The following is a 22,103-nucleotide window of genomic DNA, read 5'->3' as shown; positions in this document are numbered from 1 at the left end:
TTAGCAGATATTTAAAATAGGTTACCAACTCAGAGGGTTGGAACGATTTCTTATCACGGACAAACAAAAGTTCACTTGTACCATCTTGCTCCAGTAGAAAGGAGAATTGGACACTTAGGGCTCCCTTCACAAACACATGGATAGGAAAGAAGAAACTCTACAAAGATTTCTGTAAGTCTTCTCCCAGTGGCAGGATCTGGAACTTATGAAAGCAAGCAGGTGTTTCGTGCTCTAAACCTGCCAGTATCAGGATCCATTTAAGACATCGGTCTTATTTCACTGAAGACAGTAACATCAAAGAATAGTTATTTGTATGTTACGTTTCGAAAGAAATACAAAACATTTATAGGATGAGAGGTAATTATTTTCTTTACAACAAAATCTAGGTTGTTATAATAAACTCTAACTTAAAAACACCACACACAATCACAATATCATATGATGTTTATTATAAATATATTAGAAACATTCAAAATTAAACCATAAGCAACCACCTTTTTTCTTACTTGGAACCCTTTACTCTTCCATATTAAGATGTAAATCTGAAAGAGAAGAAACTACAAGCATATTGTTACATACCCCTACTGTCTTGAGTGTGCTGGACAGTGAACCACAAAGGAAAAAGTGGTAACAGCAAAGGCTCAATGTATTTTATGCAGGGTTGCAAAAGAAAAGGGATAGCTCGGATCAACAGGCTTCTACAGAAAAGAGTTGGGGCAAGGGGGACAATCTAACTGAGGAAATGTTACATGCTGCTGTTTTAATAACTTGTTTGAACAAAAAATGGTCTCCACCTAGTACTTTTATCTAGTTACTTTGGTATTGATTTCCCTACAGCTGTAATATCAGACAGCAGCAGAGTTCATCAATGCTTTTGAAGATGCAGTTTAAAAACAACTATATTGATTGCAGTGGCTATGACAGAGGCAGAGAACAGTCCCCACAAGTCATTCATTGCTGACTTGTAACCTTACTGAGAGGAGTTTACTCACTCATTTTACACTCTTCTGGTTCATTTGAACATAAAAATATGGCAGTGATTCAACCACAGCACATCTGGCAGTGCAAGCAAAGGAACTTACAACAATTGACAATCGATGTAATTTGCACCCTACGATGACTAGAGAACGCAGCTCATTTCATCAGAAGTATTCTCATTTCTCCAGACGCCACAAGACATTCTCTTTATTCAAAACAGAAGCGTTTGCTCTTAAAATCTTTTAAAGTTTGCTATGTTGATGAAAGTGTGACACCAAGGAAAGTACCTGCTCTGAGGCTTTTATGCGCTTTGTCCAGAGATACTCTGCACTGTTACTGACTGTATCCTCTAAGAAGTATCGGTAATTCACCATCATGCCACAGGAGGCAGTAACACCCCGGGGGCTTGTGTCTGCCATCCAGTTTATCCGCCACATCACCGCTCCATTCTGTAGATGAAAGTTTGCTACCGGATTAAGAGCATAACCACGATGCTTCTCTCCATACAGGTACCAAGCACAGAGCCTCATAAAAGGCAACTGCAATACTTGGACCAGTCTTTCGGATCTCACCCATTCATTGTTAGTTAAGAGCCTCTTTAGAGTTTCAACCGCAGGACCTCCTGCGATCTCAGAGATTTCTTGACACTCTGAATCCGTAAACAGTTCATTTCTTCCCAGTTCCTTTGTTTGTGAAGAAAGAAGTCCAATAAGCCACTTGGTGAATCCAGGGATAGGTGACAGACTAGAAAACACTTTTATCTGAGTAAATTCCCCCTGTAGACAAAAAGAAAAGAAGTCACAAAAAGAATCAAGTGTGACTTTAAATGAATGAGAATGCTGGCTCAAGAAATAACCACTAAACCTTCCAAAGGAACTGTTCAGGATAGCTTAATGTCAGCAAAGATAATGGATATTGAGAAAAAGATCATCTGCCATGGCCAAAAGGATGATTCGCTGCATTAAAGCACTAGCTAACAGTGCATGCATATACCATGTGAAATCACCTTCCTCAACACTGATTACTTTAAAATAAACATTTGTAATTTGGGAAATATTTTTGCTTTTAAAATGATGCAATTGTGATCTCCACAATAAGTCTGCTTTGTCTACAAGTGTTTCTCGTAATCCCACAGTAGCTTCTGGTTATTTGGTCATGGGCAGAAATTAGCCTGTGTAAAGATAGGTCACATAATGAGCTCAGCAGCTGGAGTGAAGTGAAAGGATTCAGCCTTCTAATTCTCAAGACTTTCTTGCTTTTTATTTAAGTTTTCACATCTAAGTGTCTTTTCTGGTATCAAGAAGCTTGCAGGGATAAAGGAATGAGAGGAAGGCTTTGGCTGCATTTACATGGTAAACTCAGAAGGACTTTTTCTATTAATGCATATAACCAAGCAGCGTATCTTATCTAGATTTTTTTGTCCTGGTGTCAGTGGCCGTTTCAGGCAAACTGGCATGACTAAGATTTTCCTGCAGACAGCATTTACTAACGTTTGAGAAGAGATCATCTGCTGTGAGGTGGCTACTTTTCATAATGTGCCATAAATGCTGATAAAGCTCTAAGTATAAAAACTGTATGTTTACAATAACATTGCTGATCACGCTGAATGACAGACCTGATGCAGAAGCAATGGAAGAAGAATAACCTACAGGTGTGTGAACAGAAACTCTCTCCTTTGGCAATTATGACAAAAATATATGTGCATTGACACCAGCATTAGATGAAGCCATCAAATTCATTGTTACCTGGAATTAATGTGGATATTAAATCTGCTGGATGGGTGTGGAAAGAGAGAAAAAGCTGCTGAAGTGCAACAATGCAGAGTGCTTATTTAAATTACTTTTCATATTAGGGAAAGAGGATGGAGGAGGTCTCAGCTATTTATTGACTTTACAGCAGCATCTTAATGTCAACAGAAAATTGCCTTTAAATGACTACAGAATACATTTTTCTGCTTTGAATATTTTCTAAATTATCATTAAAAAATCATCATCATTGAGAGGCTAACTTAAACTGACAAATGCTAATGGCAGTCATGCTGCTAGGGCATTGCATTGTAAATGTATCCTCTACCTTCTAAAATAGGGTTGTCCAACTGCTAAGCAGTTGGGGGTGAATGCCCCCTGGACCATACCAGCAGGAGCCACACAGCCCATGGGCTACACCAAGGCAAGTCATGAGCCCTCCTGCACGCCGCATGTATGCCTCCTCTCCCTCCCCATCTCCCATTGCAGAACTAAAGTGTGCACCCACTTCCCCCATCACTCCTCTATAGTAATATCACTACCCACCTCCTTCTGCCCTCCCCACCACCCCAATGCATTTGGTTAGGCAGGAACTCAGGGGCTAAAACACAGCCCCTTGCAGTCTGCATACCAACCACAGGCTGCAAGATGAACAGCCCTATTCTAAAACATTAACAGCATCTTATTAAGCTTCAGGCAAACACTAAACAGAGGACTGGTAAACACCTGCACGCTGGTTTTTGTGACAGCCCAAAAGTAGGCTCTAGTGGCATGCAGGAATCCACTCATCTAGAAAATATTTCTGTACTGGAGCCCAAGGAACTTGGAATATACAAAATAACAATAAAAACAATGAAGTCTGTTATGACGACTTGAGCAGATTTTTTTTTTTTAAATCAAGAAGTGGCAGAGAGCAAAGGGGTTACTTATAAAGCATGCTGATCACCAAAAGATCTAGATCAAAATACAGTTCCATGTTTACAGTTCAGGTTAACAAGCAAGCCAGAACAAATGCACAGGACCTGGTTTTCAGAAACACTCATATTCAACTGCCTCCCCTAATCTGGCTGCCTTAAATATCTGCATGAAGTCATTTGTGCAAACATTTTTTCCAAGTTCAGTGTATAAATGGCTATTTGGTACAGGGTAATAAATTAGCATATCAAATTATTTAAATGTATGTGCAAATTTGAAACATCTGGACTATAGAGGAAATATTTTAACCTTTATTCTACATATTATACAATTTAATAAACTGTATAATATGCAATTAATTAACTTGTATAATATGCAACTGTAATACAATTATGTGTTTTTAAAAATACGTAGCAAGAAAAGAGGCACTTTCAAAAACGCTTTGCACTTTTATTAGTACTAACCAAATTATTCCACTATTTGAGTTCCGATGCAGACTCTTCTCTAATTATTGTTTTGTTAAAGTGCATAAGCCACCTGTACATCCATCATCTGAAATGGACTTTTATCTCCTGTGTGTTAGAGATTTAGAAACTTGTCCCCAGCTTGGAAACACGCATACAAATCACTTCAGCTTACTATGACAGATTTCCTCTGCTAAATACAGGAAACCCTCACTATTCACGGGTTTGGCATTTGTGGTTTCAAATACTCATGAATGCCGAACCTGCATCTTAAATACACTTGCTGCCGCTGCACTCCCACCGCCGCCACCGTGCCCTCCCCCCTCCAGCCGCCGGGGGCACTGCGTTCATGAATGCAGACGACATTCATGAACGTAGTGCCTTATTCGCGAGAACGTATCCCCTGCGAATGGCAAGGGTATCCTCTATCGCAATCCTGTAACAGGGTAATATATTTTGCTACCTGCAGAAAACAAAAGCTATTCATAATATTGAAATACCCTGATCAATCGTTATCTAATATCCTATCAGATGAAGATCCTATTAGGGAGAACTGTAAGTTTTTACTCCTTAGTTTGACAAAATATCAAAACTCTTCTAAATCAAAGGAAATATCCATCTCTGCTACATTAACAGTACTGCAGCTCTACCACCAACTGCCTCAAAACCACATCCCACTTAAAGCTTTGTTTACCCAGATCATTACAATTGCTGAACTACAAAAAGGAATAAGCCTACAACGCACTAAAGTTCAGCTGTAAGTACCCCAAACTTTCCTCCTGTGCCCAGAGCCATCCCTGGGAGGAGGGGAGGAATTGGGGTGACTGCCCCAGGCCCCATGCTTTGGGGGGCCCCTCAGACCCAGGTCAGCTTTGCGTCAGGCACTTGCCGCCACCCCCCACCCCTGCCGCCACGTCCAGGCCCTGCACAGGCTGATTTGCCCCAGACTTCACACCCTGCTACGGTTATCTCTGCGTGTGCCCATGGAAAAGTTTAAAGACCTGGGAAAATAAGCCCCTTGTACAATTTACTAAGCTGCATAATAATTATATTACTAATTACTACAGTTAATTGTTGCATGATAAAGTGATCAACCAGAATTTGTAGTATTATAATTTTTCTCTCTCTTTGAATCAGATCAGGAATATAGAAATTCAGTTTAAAACAGAAAGTGGTGGCTAAGCAGCTGAAGTTATACAAACCAATGCAACAATGACAGAACAACAACAGTGAACCTCTGACCATCTTATTCAACTCAGACACTCTGGAGGATAAGGCTAAGATTCAAAATGACCATGATGAACTGGAAAAATACTCGAGAATAAAAATATAATTAAAATAAAGTTCACCACGGGCAAATGCAAAGTCCTGCGCTTGGAATGAAGGAACTACATGCAGAAATGCAGACTGAGGAATGACACGCTAGGCTGCAGTATTCTAGAAAAAGATGTGATCATTGCAACCGACCGTAACCTGATGGTATCCATTGCGCCCCCACCCCTTTTGTTCTTAAAAAAAAAAAAAGAACAAAACAAAAAAAGCCAACAACATGCTGGTCTGTATTAACAGGAACATCAAAGGAAGTGATTCTTCGAGTCTATTCAGCACTGATGAAGCCTCACCTGGAGTGCTGTGTCCAGCTTTGAGCACCACACTTCAAGAAAGATGGAGACAAATTAGAAAGTATGAAGCAGAGATCAAGGGGGAAAAAAAAAACATTAGAGGCCTGGAAAACATAACCTATTAAGAAACGCTGAAAGAACAAGCATTATTTAGTCTAGAGAAGAGATGACTTGGGGTGGGATTTGATAACCTAAAAATACCTGAGGGGTGATTACAAAGACAATGGGGATAAGACTATTCTATGTGGCCCCAGGGAACAGGACTAGGAGCAATGAACCTATACACATGCTGGAAACCTGCTCCGATGGGTGCTAATTAACACGCGAGAGAGCAGACTATTAATCAAGTCTGTTGGAACATGCTAACTAGCACACTTCAGCAGCCTCCGCCATCATGTGTATTCAGGGTCTCTGCACTTCAAAACGGTGGATGGGGTGCTTTAGCTAAAGCTTGAACAAGCTTTAATTAAAGATAGGCACTTTAGTTAGAATGACTCCCATAAGCCACTCTAATTAAAGCACTGCCCCACCAAAAGCCACTCTAATTAAAGCACCCCCCTCCTCTTGTACTCCATATAAAGATGGCCAATGGTCTCCAACCACAGCAGGGGAAATTTATGTTGGAGACGTGAAAGAACTCTCTCACTGCAACAAGCTACACAGAGAGTTAGAAAATCTCAATCCTTTTAAATTTTTAAGAGCAGTTTAAACACTTGACTGGTATGGTTTAGCCAGGGGTGACCCTACCATTAGCAGAGAACCAGACTAAATGATCTCCTGAGGTACCTGCCAACTCTATTCTTTTATGATACAGTATCACAGCGACCAAAGAAACAAACTGCTGGAAGCTAGGAGCCCAAGTTCCTTTGGGAAAGCCTTACCATATCTTCTAGGTAACTGGAAATGGCCAAACCGTATCACAGATTCCAAAAACAACTATGAAGTTAGTGAAAACAGAAGGCATCCTCCAATGCTGTGCTACCACTGGCAAACCCGGTTGGGGGCAGGGAGAAGTACTGCCTTTATGCTTCTCCAGTTCTGCGGCCAACTGATCTACCACTTGCGTGAGTCAAAGTGGATCTATGCCAAGCTCCAAACACAACGCTGTTCTTCCTCCCTCAGCTCTCCTACAATAAGGGGATGCAAGAGAAGTGGTGCAGAACTACAAAGGCAAAGGTAATGTCACTGGCGGACCCAGCGGGTAGATTTGAATCCAAGTAGAGAGCCTCAATTCAAATCAATCATCCATCTTAATTACCTGTTCTATCTTTATTTCAGGGTTTTTTTTTTAAATAAATGTGCATGCTTGTTGGCTGCTGTAACCATTAAAGCATGTAGATTTACAACTGAACAGACCCTTCATCATGTATTTGGTATATCTTTTTTGCCATCAAGGAAGGAGCACTATACCTAAATAATTTATTTAAACAATTATATAGCTTAGTAGATGCATGTTAATTATACATTTTCATGTCAGAAAATACTAAACGATATATTACTTCTTTACTTCCTAATTAACATTTGATCATGATTGGTGTCAAACAGCTGCATTAAGATGCTGATGAATTCAAAACACACAAAAACAGCATGTATAGTTTATTTTTATTAAGCAACACAAGCTTGAGTATTTTAGAAACTTTGAATTTTTACATAAACTTGAGAACTGTGCCGATCAGTGCTCAGGGAAGGAGAAGCTATACAACAGACATACGAGACCAGCCAAGCGGGCTCAGCGAGGATTCTGACAAGGTACATGGTGCTGTTTCCTGGGTCACAGGCTGCCTGCCTGCACTGACTTTGCCAGTACTTTGTACAAGTAGACAGCCTAGGATATCCACAGGATGAAGCCCTTTATTAAATATACAGCCTAAATGGGTTATTTACAAAGATTTATAAGCTTCAAGCTTATAGTTTTGGATGGAGGCTTTGGATCCTCCATACTTGGTTTTTTAATGTTAAACCTTTTAAGAGATTACAAACATAGGTCCTATCATTTTGCGTTAAATTCAGATTTTATTTTACAGCAGGTTTAAAAGGAAAAATTAAACGAATTTGATAAATTAAAAAAAAAAACAAAAACAAGGACTTTTTTTTTTTTAAATCAATCCGACCAGGCAAATGTTGGATGGACATGTCTGTCCGCTTCATGGCCTCTTTACAGTAGTAGAGATATGAAGGGGCCATGGAAGAAATAACTGGGCAGTTTGTGACAAAGAATAAAGCTTTGAATTATCCTCTTGAGAGGAACTTGTTGTCTAAATGAAGGAGTGGAAAAGTAAAAAAAGCACCTGCATCTACATGCCCATGGAACTGGCTGACAATTTCACTACAGTTTTCCACCTTCCGTACAGGTCTGTGACAGAAATTTGTTAAATGCATTGATCTGTGGTCAGCATAGCATTTCCACTAGGTAAACAGATTAAAAGAGAATTACTTGAGTGCAACATAATTTGTGGCATTACGTGATCAAATTCTGCAAAACTACCCTTAAATTCTGTGACACTGGCAATATCACTCAATGTAAATTCATTTCTACCTCCATACTCCATCTCACGACTAAAAAGTATGATTGCTTGAAAGCTGGTCTATTATTTTTAAGAATTACCCCCTTCCCCCAGCACATATCAAGCAGCTCATAGCTCAGAACCTGCCTTTTTCTGATGCAGCAAGGAGGAAATTTGGAACTGCAGAGGTTGGGTAACCTCATCAACTCCTGGTCTCCCCACCCTATGCAACGATGCACTGCAATCCAACTCGTTCTGCCTGGTGAAGGTGGGAAGCTGGAGAGCATGAAGCAGCTCTCTGGGAGGGAGAAACAACGGAAGTGCCAAAACCACAAACCTTGCATCTTTGGCTGAAGAAAAATTATGTTCTTTCAAAAAAACCTACTACATTCTGTGACATACTGGAAAGACCCCAAATTCCCATATCACAGGATCAAAAAGACTGCAGGATGCTCTGATTTACGATGAATTGAGACAAGTCGTAACCCTTAGCAATACTGCTTTGGTATCAGTAACTGCTCTTGACTGATGGAGTACTGTCTTCCTGTAATATTTTTATGGATCTCTTCTGATGGACAAGAAATTTATTTGGGGGTCAGGGAGGAAAAGGAGGGGAATCCTCAACCTTCCCCTCCAATTCATGCCCCCTCAAAAAGCTCACAGTTCTGAGGTACAGCAGTCCATGTACATGATTATTAAAACAGTGTCTAAATATTTGCCTTAACAAAAGTTTAAAACTTGTCTGGAGGGGGGAAAAGCCCAAAGAAACATGAGAAAAGGATCAAGATAAATTACTTTTGAAATAAATCCTCTGCTCCTACATAAGCTCTTAACTTGTATGATTTTAAGAACGTCTGATTTTACACAGACCAAAAATGCACTGGGGTTACAAAGCAGAACTTGCATTAAAGACTGTGGTGGGACACAAGGGAAATGTTTTTATTCAAAACCTGGAATAGTCAGTCTTATCAGCACCCAGTGAGTTTCCCTGGCCTTGACAGGGCAAAAGAAGGACCAGAACTTTCAATCAAGAGACTGACCTGGTGGAAAGTTTAACTCTCTTCCCTTTCAACCCCTTGTCAAGTACTTCCTCAGGGAAGTCTTGCTGTTTAACCCACAAGCCAGTTCAGAGTACTTCCACGGAAACTCCAAATGCGCTCAGTAAGTCTCCCTTTGATCCACTTTCATCTGCCTCCCGGTCTGTCTCAATCATGTAACACTCCTGATATTCTGATCCACGGATCTTTTCCTTAATGAACCCAGTAAGATAGGTGGCAAGAATAGGGTGGCATAGAGATGAGAATAACCAGTGTCAAGAGATCCTGGTTCAATACAGGTAGGAGGCCAGAGAAATGACAGCCCCAGGTAAGGACGTCACCACCAAAATGAGAAGCTGTCTCTTGCAGGAGTTCTCAACTGTGCTGGTCAGGAAAGCGGAGTCAGAAAGTTGATATGCGAACAAGAAGCAAGTGACTTCTAGGACAGAAGCCAAATGCAACACCATGTACTTGTGGGTGGTAGGTCGGAATTTCTCAGATGATGAAAAGCAGCATCACTGGTCACCCTCACTTCTGTGTCAGTATCTTGAAGACAGATTGATGGAAACTCCACACTGAGCTGTCGACTATTTAACTGCCAAGTCATTCTGCTGTCAAACAAGCTGACCTTGTGTGTGTAATCCTGGACTTAGGCTATGTACATTTCTGCCCACAGGGAACAGCCTTGACTTTCTCCTTCAGATTCAGTGACCTGGTAGTCCTCTGTTTGTTCACATAATAATGACAGATGACAACACAGTGACTGGCTAGTATGTGATGGCCCTACAAATGACCCTTAAGGGACTGCCAGCCTGGAGTTTGTAATAAGAAGCTTCCTCTGAGACCAGCATGAATAGAGTGTAAACTAGTCCAGCCAAAATGGCTGAATTCCAGGGAGAACATGTTCCTTATTTGTTTCTCAATAACTTACAGCCTTAACTGAAGGTCCTCTATGGTCTAAAATAGGAAAGGGGAGGAAAAGAACGTAAATGATTTTAAGATTTTTAGGCCTACTTGCTGATAGTATTGGAGCAGGAACACTGGATCTACTGCTAGAGACAGAACAGCTATAAGAGCGTTAAAAAGCAGCAACAGAGCTCTCTGAAAAAGCCATTTTCCCTACCACAAAGAGAGACTTCCGACCCTCACAGAATCAGAACAGTTCTTAATCCTGGCAGGAATCCAAGGAAAGGCAATGTGCTTCCCACTGTCCAGGCTTCTTTTATGCCGGCTGATCTGCTATCTTGGGCCTAAAGCTTGATGAGCTTTAGGAGAGTGGTGTAGGTGTGAGCTGTGAAGCAGAAATGCCTGCTAGGTCAAAAAGAAAAAAAAATAGGAATGCAAACATATACAACCTCACCTGCTGGACCAAGAGGAAAAAGGTTACTTACTGAAATGTAGAGCAGCAAAGTTTGAAAGCCTTCAGTACCTTGCCAATGAGGACAGCAGGGGATTATGTTCTCAATGCTGCTCACCAGCAAAACAGACGGGGCTTTTTATACTGGGGCAAAAATCAAGCCCTTCCCTTCCTTATGTCAACAGGTCTGCTCCTACCTCCTAACATGCAGAAGCAGACAATCAACACACTTCACATAATGAGTACAAGACAGCCTTTTCCAGTCTGTATATTCTCACAAATGCCCACACCACATTTACAGTAACAAGTTTATTTGATATGTGGCTTCAATGTGATGTTGACTGTCCTCTTGTTTACCACTGAACTTTTAGAAGGAATCTGTGCATCAGATCCAAACCAAAGCACTTATCAGAAGTTACTGGTCACAGGTCCATTTAAAAAATAAAATAAAATAAAGCAAACCTGAAGGCAACGGGCACATCATTATTTTTAGGACAGGTAAGACATATTGGGAAAATGGCCCAGTTTTTGCAGTTACAGTTCAGGCTATCACACTTGGGATGAATGTTTAAGTTTAGGAGCTTATCTTAGCCTGCCACTTCTTGCAGAAAAAAATAAATAGATGCAGTAAAGCATGCGCATTTATGTTGTTGCTAAATTGATGTGCTAGTTTCTAGAGCTGCTGGTGGAGATCCGTTAATGTTTATTTTCTTGTCAAAAATCCACACACCATTAAGAAGCAGCTGCTGGCTCGGGGTTTTTCTTGTTTGTTTGTTTGTTTTTGCAGAAGGTTGCAGCTTCCTTCCTATTATCTGCGAGTCATCTGAAACCGTGCCACGCTGCAAGAGCCGAGCCAGGAAAGCAACAGTCCAAGGTCACATTTTTCATCTATGAAAGCTAAGCTTGTGTTGGAAATTATGATCTCCCCAGGTCACCTAGATCAAATTAAGGTAGTAATTATCAACAACCCAACCAGAAAGTTAAAATCTGCTCTCAGTTGTTAAGCTGACATGTCATCCAATAGCATGCTATCAGTTTTTTCCCCAAGCACCACTGACTGGGAGATGCTAACCATTTTTCTCCAACTCATGCCTCATCAGTTATCCAGGTCTTTGTCACCTATAGATTGAATTATTACAATGTACGTTCTGTGAAGTTACAGGCCACTTGGAGTAGATATAAACATATCCCTAAATAAATGCCTATCTAATGAGAAATGCATCTGCTTACCAGCATCTATCAGCTAGCAAGAAAGACCGTGGTAAGCAAGTGAGCAGATGCTTATCTCAGAGCACATTCAAAAGGGCTCCAAATTGAAGTGGAAGCCAACTCATTTCTGGAAACATTAAACATTGTGTATTGCAAGCCCTACGTGGGATGAAACACTTATGTCAAAGACGACCCACCCTGCGTTATCCATACTAGCTGAGACTAGACAGAAACATCCAGATATACTGTTCTCAGACCCATACATCAGGAAACTAATGACAGACTTCAGACAGTTCCAGGGGTTCATTAACTTTGGGAAACAATGAAAGCCTATTTATTTTGACTGTGACAAGGTCTGGAATATTTTTGTTGACGCCATCAACTTCTAGATACTGGACATATAGATATACAATACACAGAAACATATAAGCAAACAGACACACTATAAATCACACTTTTGCTAGGTGAATGAATGTTAAGACTGGATTTTTAGCCTGGCATACTTTTTCCCATGACTGCCTGTGTACATAAAACAAGCTAGTCCCTTGAGCCATTGCTCTTAATTGCTTAAACATCTTCTTGTAACCTGTTTTTATCATAATGTCTATGGTACAATGCCAACAGTAAATGGCTAGACAATGGACCAGTAAGGGTAAATATTTAACTGATTCCACCTGCTGATTACTAACAAGCTCTCACTGTTATCCAGCGCCCTCAACTCCACAAACTCCTTCATTTGTTTTAAATTAGGTCAGTGCTTTAGGGCATATGGTACTTATTTTGCCTAATGGTTTCTATAAGATCATATATAGGACTCAGGCAGACAAGGTTCTTTGAGTTGTGATATCTTTTATTAAACCAACTGAGTAGTTGGGAAAAAGTTCTTAGCAAGCCGTCAGGTGCAGGCACCCTTCTTCAAGGTATACTGGACTCAAACTTTTGAAGTGTGTATGGCTGTTCCTATCTGCAAAGTGCTTGGACACACACTCAAACAAGACCAGGCTGAAAATGCTGAACTAGATAACTCTACACTTCGAAGCAAAGTCTGCGCCTAACTTAGAAGATTAAAAAGTAAATTCCCATATGGACAGGTCCTATCCTAATTACCCACGCTGAGAATTTCTTTGCAACCTCCTCTAAAGCACAAAGTACTATTTCTGGAGACAGGATACTAGACTACATATAACACATTACTCTGATATTCAATTCCCATGTTCCTATACAATTTTTAAAAATCCTTCCATATAAAGGCTTCAAAGTAAAAAGACTAACTATAAACACATTTCTAAGTCAGTGGCTTGTAGTTATATCATTAAATCAGAAAAAGGCATGACAGGCACTACTTTGCAGCTTCTCTTATGAAGAATGACAGCTGGGAGTCCAGTTTTGAGGTTATACTGGCATTTACAAGTAGAAGTGTCACAGTGAGTTAAGTTAAGGCAAAGTCAAATAAAGAAATGAAGACTTTTACTGAAGAATGAAGAAATTTTCTTAAAAAATGCCTTGAGAAAACATGAATCATATAACCTGCAGCTCAAGCAGATGCCCACAAAGATTAACACAAAATACTCGGAGAGGTACAGAAGTGTATAAAACATTAACTGTTAACTTGTAAGGAGGTAGGAGAAGAAACCATATGGAAAAAAAGGGTTACTCAGTTCTTTCACAATATTCTCTCCTTTTTAAATTAAAATGATTCTCAGTACTCTTGGGCTTCAGCTTTTCTGTCTTTGAATGAACTGAAAAGATCTTTGTGTTTATTAAAAAAAAAAAAGTTCTCTCCCCCCACTTCACCTCCTTAAACCCTGACTCTATCCATTCTTCATACAAAACTTGAAAGTCAATTTAAGCTACTGCATGATGGACACGCAAGATGTTTGCTGATGTTACATGGCTTTGACTGCCGTCACTGACTCCAAACCAGCTCAACACCATTCTATTATCAGTTAAAACTGTTCCAAACCAATACGCCCAAACTGAACTAGGCAAGTGTTGGAACATCCTTGACATTTTGCCGACCCAAGACACAGAGCAAACAAACACACCGAAGTGTGATTGTCAAAATGCTGTACTCTTTTGCCAAAGTAAGGCTGCCAGAAGTATTGTTGATCATGTTCCACCTTGCTTAGGATGCCACAGCTCTGCAGAGGTGGTTTTGCAACACAAAGTTATTTCAATTTTTAAGCACACTAGATTTTTAAGCTGAGACTAAATGAACTGTACCGGTTTACCAAACACTAAAATTACTGAGTGGCGAGTCAGGTCGTGGAAAACTATTAATGGAATTGTTTTGGGCCAACTGGGTTGTTTATGGCACAGATTACGAGATATGCAATGCTGATGTAGTAGAGAACTTATGTTCTTGCAATATTCAAGACAGGAAACTCTATGTGGAATGCCTTCCTCTGCCCCCCACCCCAAAAAAATAATTCCATATAAAATGCTGCATCTAAGAACCCATGACCAACTGGAAATAGCATGGATTTGGGACAAAAATTGAACGCACCTTTCTACACATGGAAAGTCAGTTTTCTTATTATTATGTATACTTTATTTCTAGCAAAAGTGACCCGTTCACTAGAACACACCCATTCTCCCCTGTTTCTGAACTGTTAGTGTTAACATTCCATTAACTTGTGATACAGTCTGGCAGGAAGAAAATATTCCACATTTTGAGAAAAGGGATACCTGCCAACTCTAGCCCTTGGTGGTTAGGCAGGACTGTGCTTGGAGTACAGTTTCAATTCAAATTGATATAATTTTATTGTTCGTCTAGCTTATAAGCATCACAATCAATACTAATGAAGAAGAATGGTGTTGGGGAACATGTGTAGAAAGTATAAAGGTGCAGTATGAACTGTAAACACTGGGTGGTTGGGAAGAAGGAACAAGTAGCAAGTGGTAGGAGTTGGGCAAGGAGAAAAGAAAAAAAAGAAAAGATGAGAACTAAAAACGAGTAAGAGACAAAACCACTGGCTCTAATTAGCTTCCTATCCTCCATTTTCCTCTAACCCTCCCATCAACAGAAACACACACATACACACACAAATCGGAAGTCATACATTAGAAAGAGACAGACAGAAGAAAATATACACTGAACTTGCCACAACTAAATAAAAAAGATGGAGAAATACAGATATAGGAGCCTGGCCTTTCATTTTAGTTATTATCCAGTTACAAAAATTTCAGCATTGAGACTTTCCCAACTCATTACTCATTCAGACAATATAACAATTGTTGCTGCAATGTATAAATACTTTTTTAAATGGACTTGGATTACACTTTATCCTTACCCTCTGGAGTGTAGGTACGTGGGTCAAGTACCTACACAAAGGCAACTTTTGCTGTCCTACTTACACAAGATCAATACAAACCTTTAACACACACAGAGAAATTTTGATGGGAGTAAACACACTATTCTGAAGTTAACAACCAACAAAGTCCAGTTAAATAAAGTTTATACATTTAAAAAGATTTTCTACAACCTATCATTTTACAGTTTTATACTTGTTCAGTAAAGAACAGCCTCACCTTGGATTCCTTTGTGCACCTTGATGTTTATGGCTGTCAGCATATCTTTTTCCACAAGAACAAACCAGAGGTATTCTTTGATCCAAAACCATAAATGTGATAAAAAACTAGTAATCAAAAGCTTTCTCTGTACTGTACTCTTTCCTTTATTTTCATTGAGTGCAGCCAGAATAACAAGGTGGGCTTTGGATTTAGTCACACAGGAGAGACAACAGGTCAGTTTAAAATCAGTGATCTTAATCTACAAGAAACAGGTTGGAAGCAGCCCTGTTTGAAGTTGCTTGGAAAGAACAGAATGATTGATAGGGTGCCATATTTCTAAACTACATCACAGAACAAAAGCTGTTTTTAAGAAGAAAATACTTTAATTTTGATTGCTTTAATTAAAAAAAAGTTATTTTAACATAAATGCCACTCATACCCTGCTGAGTAAGCCTAATTCAATTGCTATATCTCAGTGAAATCTTTTCAGGACAAAGTGTGCCACCTGAGAAAAATAGTCATAAAATGCTAATATCTATTAAATGGTAATGACTGGTTCACTAGCTTATGGATTTAGTGTCCACTCCTCCCAGGAAAGCCAACATGGAGTTCCTTCAGCATGACAGTCTTTAACCTACAGATTTGATTTTCTTGCTAGTACAGTTGAATGAAGAGACCTTAGATATACTTTTCACATCAAAGGCAGGAGAGGAGAGGGCAAACAAAATGATAACATTTTTGGTTTCCCCAAAGATAACTGTATAAGACCTCATATTTTCTTGATTTTAAAAAGAGTCAAAGAGCTCCCATTTATAACAACTATAACCCAGCTGCAGTACAAGGTTGACCTAATGGCAGTACATCCCCTGTAGTACAGGGATGGCCTAAATATGGCCTAATTGTAGTTCTGCACCATAATACAGTACAGAAGCTGCAGTCAAAAATAGGGCTTAATTATGTTAGATGTATGAACAAGCAAAAATTAAAGTCCCTGCCACTGACAGATTCAATTAAGAAAAAAAGAGCAAGTGGGGTGGCACAAGCAGACCAAAAGATATTGAGCATAAAAAGTAAGAAATCCAATGGAACAAAATGGAAGTGACACAGTCTAAGCTACGTAAAACAAGTTTCTGGAAGCCAGGAACTGCCTAACATGCTTCACGTCAACTAATCCTACAAGCACCAGGATGTCCAGTGCTTCTCGTTCCAGCCAGGTCCACTACTATAATCAATTACAGAAACTCTGCTGCGTATCGGACCCTGGAAGGCAAGTAGTTTTATTGATTAAATGAGTTTGTCCCTGCTCTGAATAAAGTGACAAGTCTTAATGAGGTGCAAATAACCAGGCACAAACTGCGAGCCACTCGTTAAGTAACAATCTGTACGAGGTGCAAACAGCTGAGCCAGCACACTTAGTTCTAAGTGGTGCCTTTAACATTGGTATCAATGGGTTGCAAATGGCTCGTCACCTGCACAATTTAATCAGCTATTCATGTCACCCCTGGGCATCTTAAGTGGCTTACACTGTACAGCAATGCACTGAAATGTTGTAGAGAACATTGTGTGTCTATATGATGATTCATAAGACCCTTGTGGGGCTTTTCTTTTTAATATATTGATACCTGCTGTGCTGCAGTGTCCTGAAAAAATGTGACAATTCCCGGAATAGAAATTCCATCCCTTTATGGTTTAAATATGAAAATTTCATAGCCTTGATGAACATTTTGCAACTAATAAATGCTAGTGATTTGACTATTGAATGTACTTCAATTCTCAGGAGAATTCCCAGTTTCTGGACTATTTAAAAATGATCAACAAGCTGGACTATATAAAAGCTGAAAGTAAACGAATAAGATGGCCATTTCTTCACTCCATGTTTTGCAACTCCTTCTTAAAGTCTGACTGTATGCGTTAGATTTAGAGCAGTGGTTTGCATCCAGGGTGCCGCAGTGCCCCCCAGTTCTGTGAAACTGTTAGGGGTGCCATGATGCAGGCACTGCCATGGCGGCATCAGCCAGGTAAAAGTGCCAAAAGACTGTAACGCGCACACAACCAATAACCCTAAATCAAGCAGAAGAGCCAGCTTGTACTGAAGTCCTTTCCCTGTCTGCCCCCACAACCCTCCTCCCAGAAACAGAGGCGCAAGGGACAGTTCAAACTGCCCTGAACACCTGTTTCCGAGCGACACCATGCAGGGTTGGAATGGGAAAGGACTGAAGCACAAGCCAGCTCTCCTTCCTGCTTTATGTTAATCAGAGAGCTATAATGCAGGCAGAAGGAAATGTGTGCTCCAGCCCGTCCCCATCTTGCTGCACAGCAGGCACATATGGCACTTCTACTTGGCTGCAGTGGTTGAGAGCCACTGAGGTAAGTTGAGGCAGCACATTTTAGTCTGCAGGAAGCATGCAGTGCAACCAAGGCCCCCTCTACACATTGCAGGTATTGTGCACTTAAGTAGCTAACTGCGCAATTACCTGGAGACCAGGGGTCCACTCCGGGCAGCGGGGAGAAGGGGGATTAAAATAAAAGAAACACATAGAATCACCGTGAGGTGACCTGCCAGCCCCAGGCATTTACCCATACCCCTGGGGCAGGGGGAATCAATCTGGTCCCAGGGGTGCATGGGGTGGCCCTACAGCTGCGAGAGCATGTCAATGCACAGGACTAGGCTCCCCTTGCACCAGCAATAAGGCACAGTTGAATCAAATGCATGCTCCCACAACTGCACCTCCTGCTATGCACATGGCATGGCAGGAGGCATGATTGTATTAACTGCACATTAGAATTCATCAGGCCTTTAGCTTCACATGCAGAGGGGGCCTTAAGGAGATGCATACAGCAATCAATCACAGGTCATTCAAAGAACTCTGTATTAACTTCCCAAATGGATAAATTAGCTCACTGTTTAAACAGGCAGAGCTATCCAAGGTCTTGATTTCTAGAGACACAGCATCCCAGATTAACTAAGAGTTTTCTTTTTTAAAGTCTGGTCAGAGTCACTGTGGCAGTTTTCAGGAAAATAAAAGCCTGTACAGTGTGTCTGCTTATAACTCTTCAAAGCAGCTCTGCTCCAACTGATTAAAAATCAGAAGCCTAGTCAGAGAGGAGACTCTTTTAAGTGTAGCAAGGCAGGAAAGAGAATACTACTGATTTAAAACCAGGTGATTTCAATACACATTTTGGTCAGTCAGGCCCATCTTCCTCTTTCAAATGTGGGAAGGTTTTTCCTGGCCCCTTTAAGCCTCTTCTAAAACCCCTTCCATAGGAAACTCATGGAACACACTGCAATGATTCACTGGTTCTCAACCAAGGATGCCATTCAGAAAAGTTGTGGAGGTGTGCCCCAACTCTAAAATAGGGGTGGGCAAAGTACAACATATCTGACCCACCTCTGCACTACTCTGCTGTAGTGCAGACCTCCCCACCCATTCAATGCTGGGCCCACATGGGACAGGGTGCAATGCAGCGCACATGCACAGAAACCATCCTGCCTGCCCACCAGAGCCACTAGGAAGCAAGTCCGACTTTCCGGGTGTGGCATGGCAGCAGTGGATCACTGCAGTGGGCAGGACAGTTACTCAGCATGCTACATCACGCCCCATCCCGTGTGGACCCTGCTGCCAGCAGTCGCGGTGCCAGGACTGCACAGTGCCAACAGAAAGCTGGGAGGGGGGGAGGGGATGAATACAGGGAGGTGGAGGAGTTTTAGCACTGTGCAGCACAGCTCAGCCCCAGCTGCAGCACAGCACAGTGGCATGGGACACAGCCGGATAGGATCCACTGGCATCTCTCCACTTCCACCCTCAACCATTCGCCAAAACCCATTAAGTGGACCTCCAGCCCAAATAACTGCCCCCACAACACACTTTAATAAGATGGAGAACCACTGTAAGTTGAACAGCGATAATGAAAACTTTATGGGAAAATACTTACTAATTGAGTTGCAATCATTAAAATCTCAGAAATGGAAAATAAAATCATTACAATGACCAAAAAAATCCAACTAAGGAACAGTCAATCTGAAAACACCAGACCACAGAGAGAGAGAGAGAGAGAGAGAGAGAGAGAGAGAGAGGTGGTGTTTTTGTTTTAAACCAGGTGAATAGTTTAAGTCCAGATGGGACCTAAATCATCTAGTCTGACCTAGCATGACAAGACTATTACATTTCACTCCTATAATCTTTAACTGGGCTGAAGTACTTGGGCTTAACTGAAGCACACTTTCAAAAAAGGTATCCTGTCTTGAAGTGAAGATAAAGACATAAAAAAATCCTTCATTTCTCCTAGCAATGTTCAAGTCACTGTTGAAAATCTGTGTCTAATTCCTAATTTGAATTTGACTTCTACTTGCTGTTGTTGGTTCTTCTTCTGTCTTACTTTGCTAGATTAAAGTACACATCAGTTCCAGACCCTTAATGGTTTTTATTAAAAACCATGAACCAAAATCTTATTTTAATTTGGAAAAAGTGGGATTGAACTATCCTGAGAAGCAGAACACTTCTCTGCAATGCAACCAAAACAAATACAGCAAGATATGGCAACAGAAATGGTGAAGGATAACATCACACTGTGCTGTGTTAACAGGACTGCTGCCAGCAGATCAAGGGAAATGATTCATCCCCTTCTGTTCAGCCACATCTGGAGTACTGTGTTCAGTTTTGAGCCCCCCACTAAAGAAAGGATGTGGATAAATTGGAGAGAGTCCAGTGGAGGGCAACAAAAATGGTGAGGGGGTTGGGGCATATGACTGATAAGGAAAGGCTTAGGGAACTGGGCTTATTTAGTTTGGAGAAGAGACATGGAGGGATTTAATAGCAGTCTTCAACTACCGGAACGGTGGCTTGAAGAGGATTGGCTGTTCTCAGTGGTGGCAGATGACAGAACAAGGAGCAATGGGCTCAAGCTGCAGCAAGGGGAGTTTAGGTTAGATATTATGAGGAAGAACTTTCTCACAGGGAGGGTAATAAAGCACTGGAACAGGATACCCAGAGAGGTGGTGGAGTCTCCATCCTTAGAGGTTTTTAAGACCCAGCTAGACAAAGCCTCAGCTGGGATGATGTAGTTGGGGCTGGTCCCGCTTGCAGCAGGGGGATGGACTAGATGTGACCTCGAGGTCCCTTCCAACCCTCATTGTCTATGAAATACAAGCTCTCTGCTCCAAGCAGTCTTGGAGTGAGTACATTCCTAATGAGAAGGGAAGAGCTCAAACGGACCTATCATGTTTTATCGTACTCGGCTAAAATAAGGTATAACAATGTAGTCTCACACACTGAGCCCAGTGGAAGTGTTGCAGCGGGTGAGGGGCAGGCAACCATAACAATAATTGTTTGTGAATCTGAAGTTTCACAAATTTGGCTATTCTCATTTCTTAACATCTTAAAAAGTATTTATGGCACTTGATGCAAGATGCCCAAAAGGACAACATACAAAGTTATGGTAGTTTATTATCACCTTCTTGTGGGTATGCATTGTTTTGTTACATGGCAGCTGTCAAAATTAAGTGCTCTTTCTTATAACAGTGGAATTATGTAGGAGTTCCATGCATCTCCCTAATGAAATTTAATACTTTTCCTGGTAGTTTAGGTATACTGAAATATTTTAAGAGTATGCATATTATACTCCTAATATTGTCATAATATTTAAAGTACATTAGTCCCAAATGTATGTAAACACATAATCAAAATAATCATGCATTTTCATATAACACCGCATAGTAGAATGCAACATTTTAGTGACGGGCAAGAAGGTTGTTTTTCTTTTCCCTCACCAACTAAAAACTACATGGAAGATTTTTAGTTTCCAATACTAACGGAGTTCTTTGTGCCAGAGGCAATAATATACGAGTAAAATGTCTTTAGAGGCCCTCAGCCAAAATTGATAAAGTGTTTCATAAAACCACAAGAATACTTCGACAAAGAATTTTATATAATAAATTAAGGTACAACTGAAATCCAATTTTTACAGTACAGAGATCCCACAGCAGAGGAAAAGTAAGCTGTCACAGGTTTTACTGGTTCTTACACACAAGACTTGATTGACAGTATGTGTTTAGGTAGGGGAAGTATGTGTGACTCAAAAGTTTGGATTTTACATTTTTCACATAAGTGGTGCTTACCTGCTTAGTGTATGTTGAAATTCCAAGTAAACACAGATGCACAGATCTGCTGCATACGTCATATTCTGGATGTTATGCCTAGGTCCTTAATTCCACTACTTTTCAATGCAATTTGGGGTGAACAATACATTGTCAATGAGGTTATTTTATAAGAGCAACTCAACTGTAAAGAAATCAGTCTTCAAGATAACTGCATGAATTTACTTAATATTTCCTTTCTGTCAGGAAACTAGGCAGATTGCACAACTTGATCTAAAAGTAGAGAAGCAGAATAAGAAAGCATGGTGGGAGGTTGCGGGGGGAAACATTTTGGCTAAATACTGTAGTCAAGGGAAAAAAAACAACTTTAAATTGTGTCATAGTAAAATCTGACATGAACAATTTTCAACTTACAACATTAAGACTAATCGTACACAATTTCTAACAACTGCTAAAATCTCAGATTGTGGAATAATTAATCTGAAGTCCAGCAGTCATCGCTGGCTATAAGCAGCAACCTTAATATGGCTTCAAGAATTCTTAACAATTAGTAAGTAGAGTCAATCCATCTGTCTCATATACACTAGTTTGTCTTTTCGTTGAAATGCTTGTTCATTTCCACTGCTATGGAAAAGAGTAATACTTGTGACAAAACGCCAAAGTTT

General features: G+C 40.5%; 1 protein-coding gene across 1 annotated transcript in view; it reads right to left on the bottom strand.

Moving 5' to 3' along the window:
- Window positions 1-426: 426 nt before the first annotated feature.
- MLYCD (malonyl-CoA decarboxylase) overlaps window positions 427-22,103 on the bottom strand; it is a gene marked incomplete at its 5' end in the record, with an annotated part of 50,865 nt that continues 29,188 nt past the window's right edge. Inside the window, one exon of the mRNA XM_019505468.1 lies at window positions 427-1,754. Within this exon, the coding sequence (XP_019361013.1) occupies window positions 1,221-1,754 (534 nt within the window). The remainder of the gene's footprint in view (window positions 1,755-22,103) is intronic.

Source organism: Gavialis gangeticus, unplaced genomic scaffold, assembly GCF_001723915.1.
Source record: "Gavialis gangeticus isolate Ggan-Ray unplaced genomic scaffold, GavGan_comp1, whole genome shotgun sequence".
Taxonomy (NCBI): domain Eukaryota; kingdom Metazoa; phylum Chordata; order Crocodylia; family Gavialidae; genus Gavialis; species Gavialis gangeticus.
The sequence above is the reverse complement of the archived record's forward strand: the minus strand, read 5'-3'. Positions and strand labels throughout refer to the sequence as shown.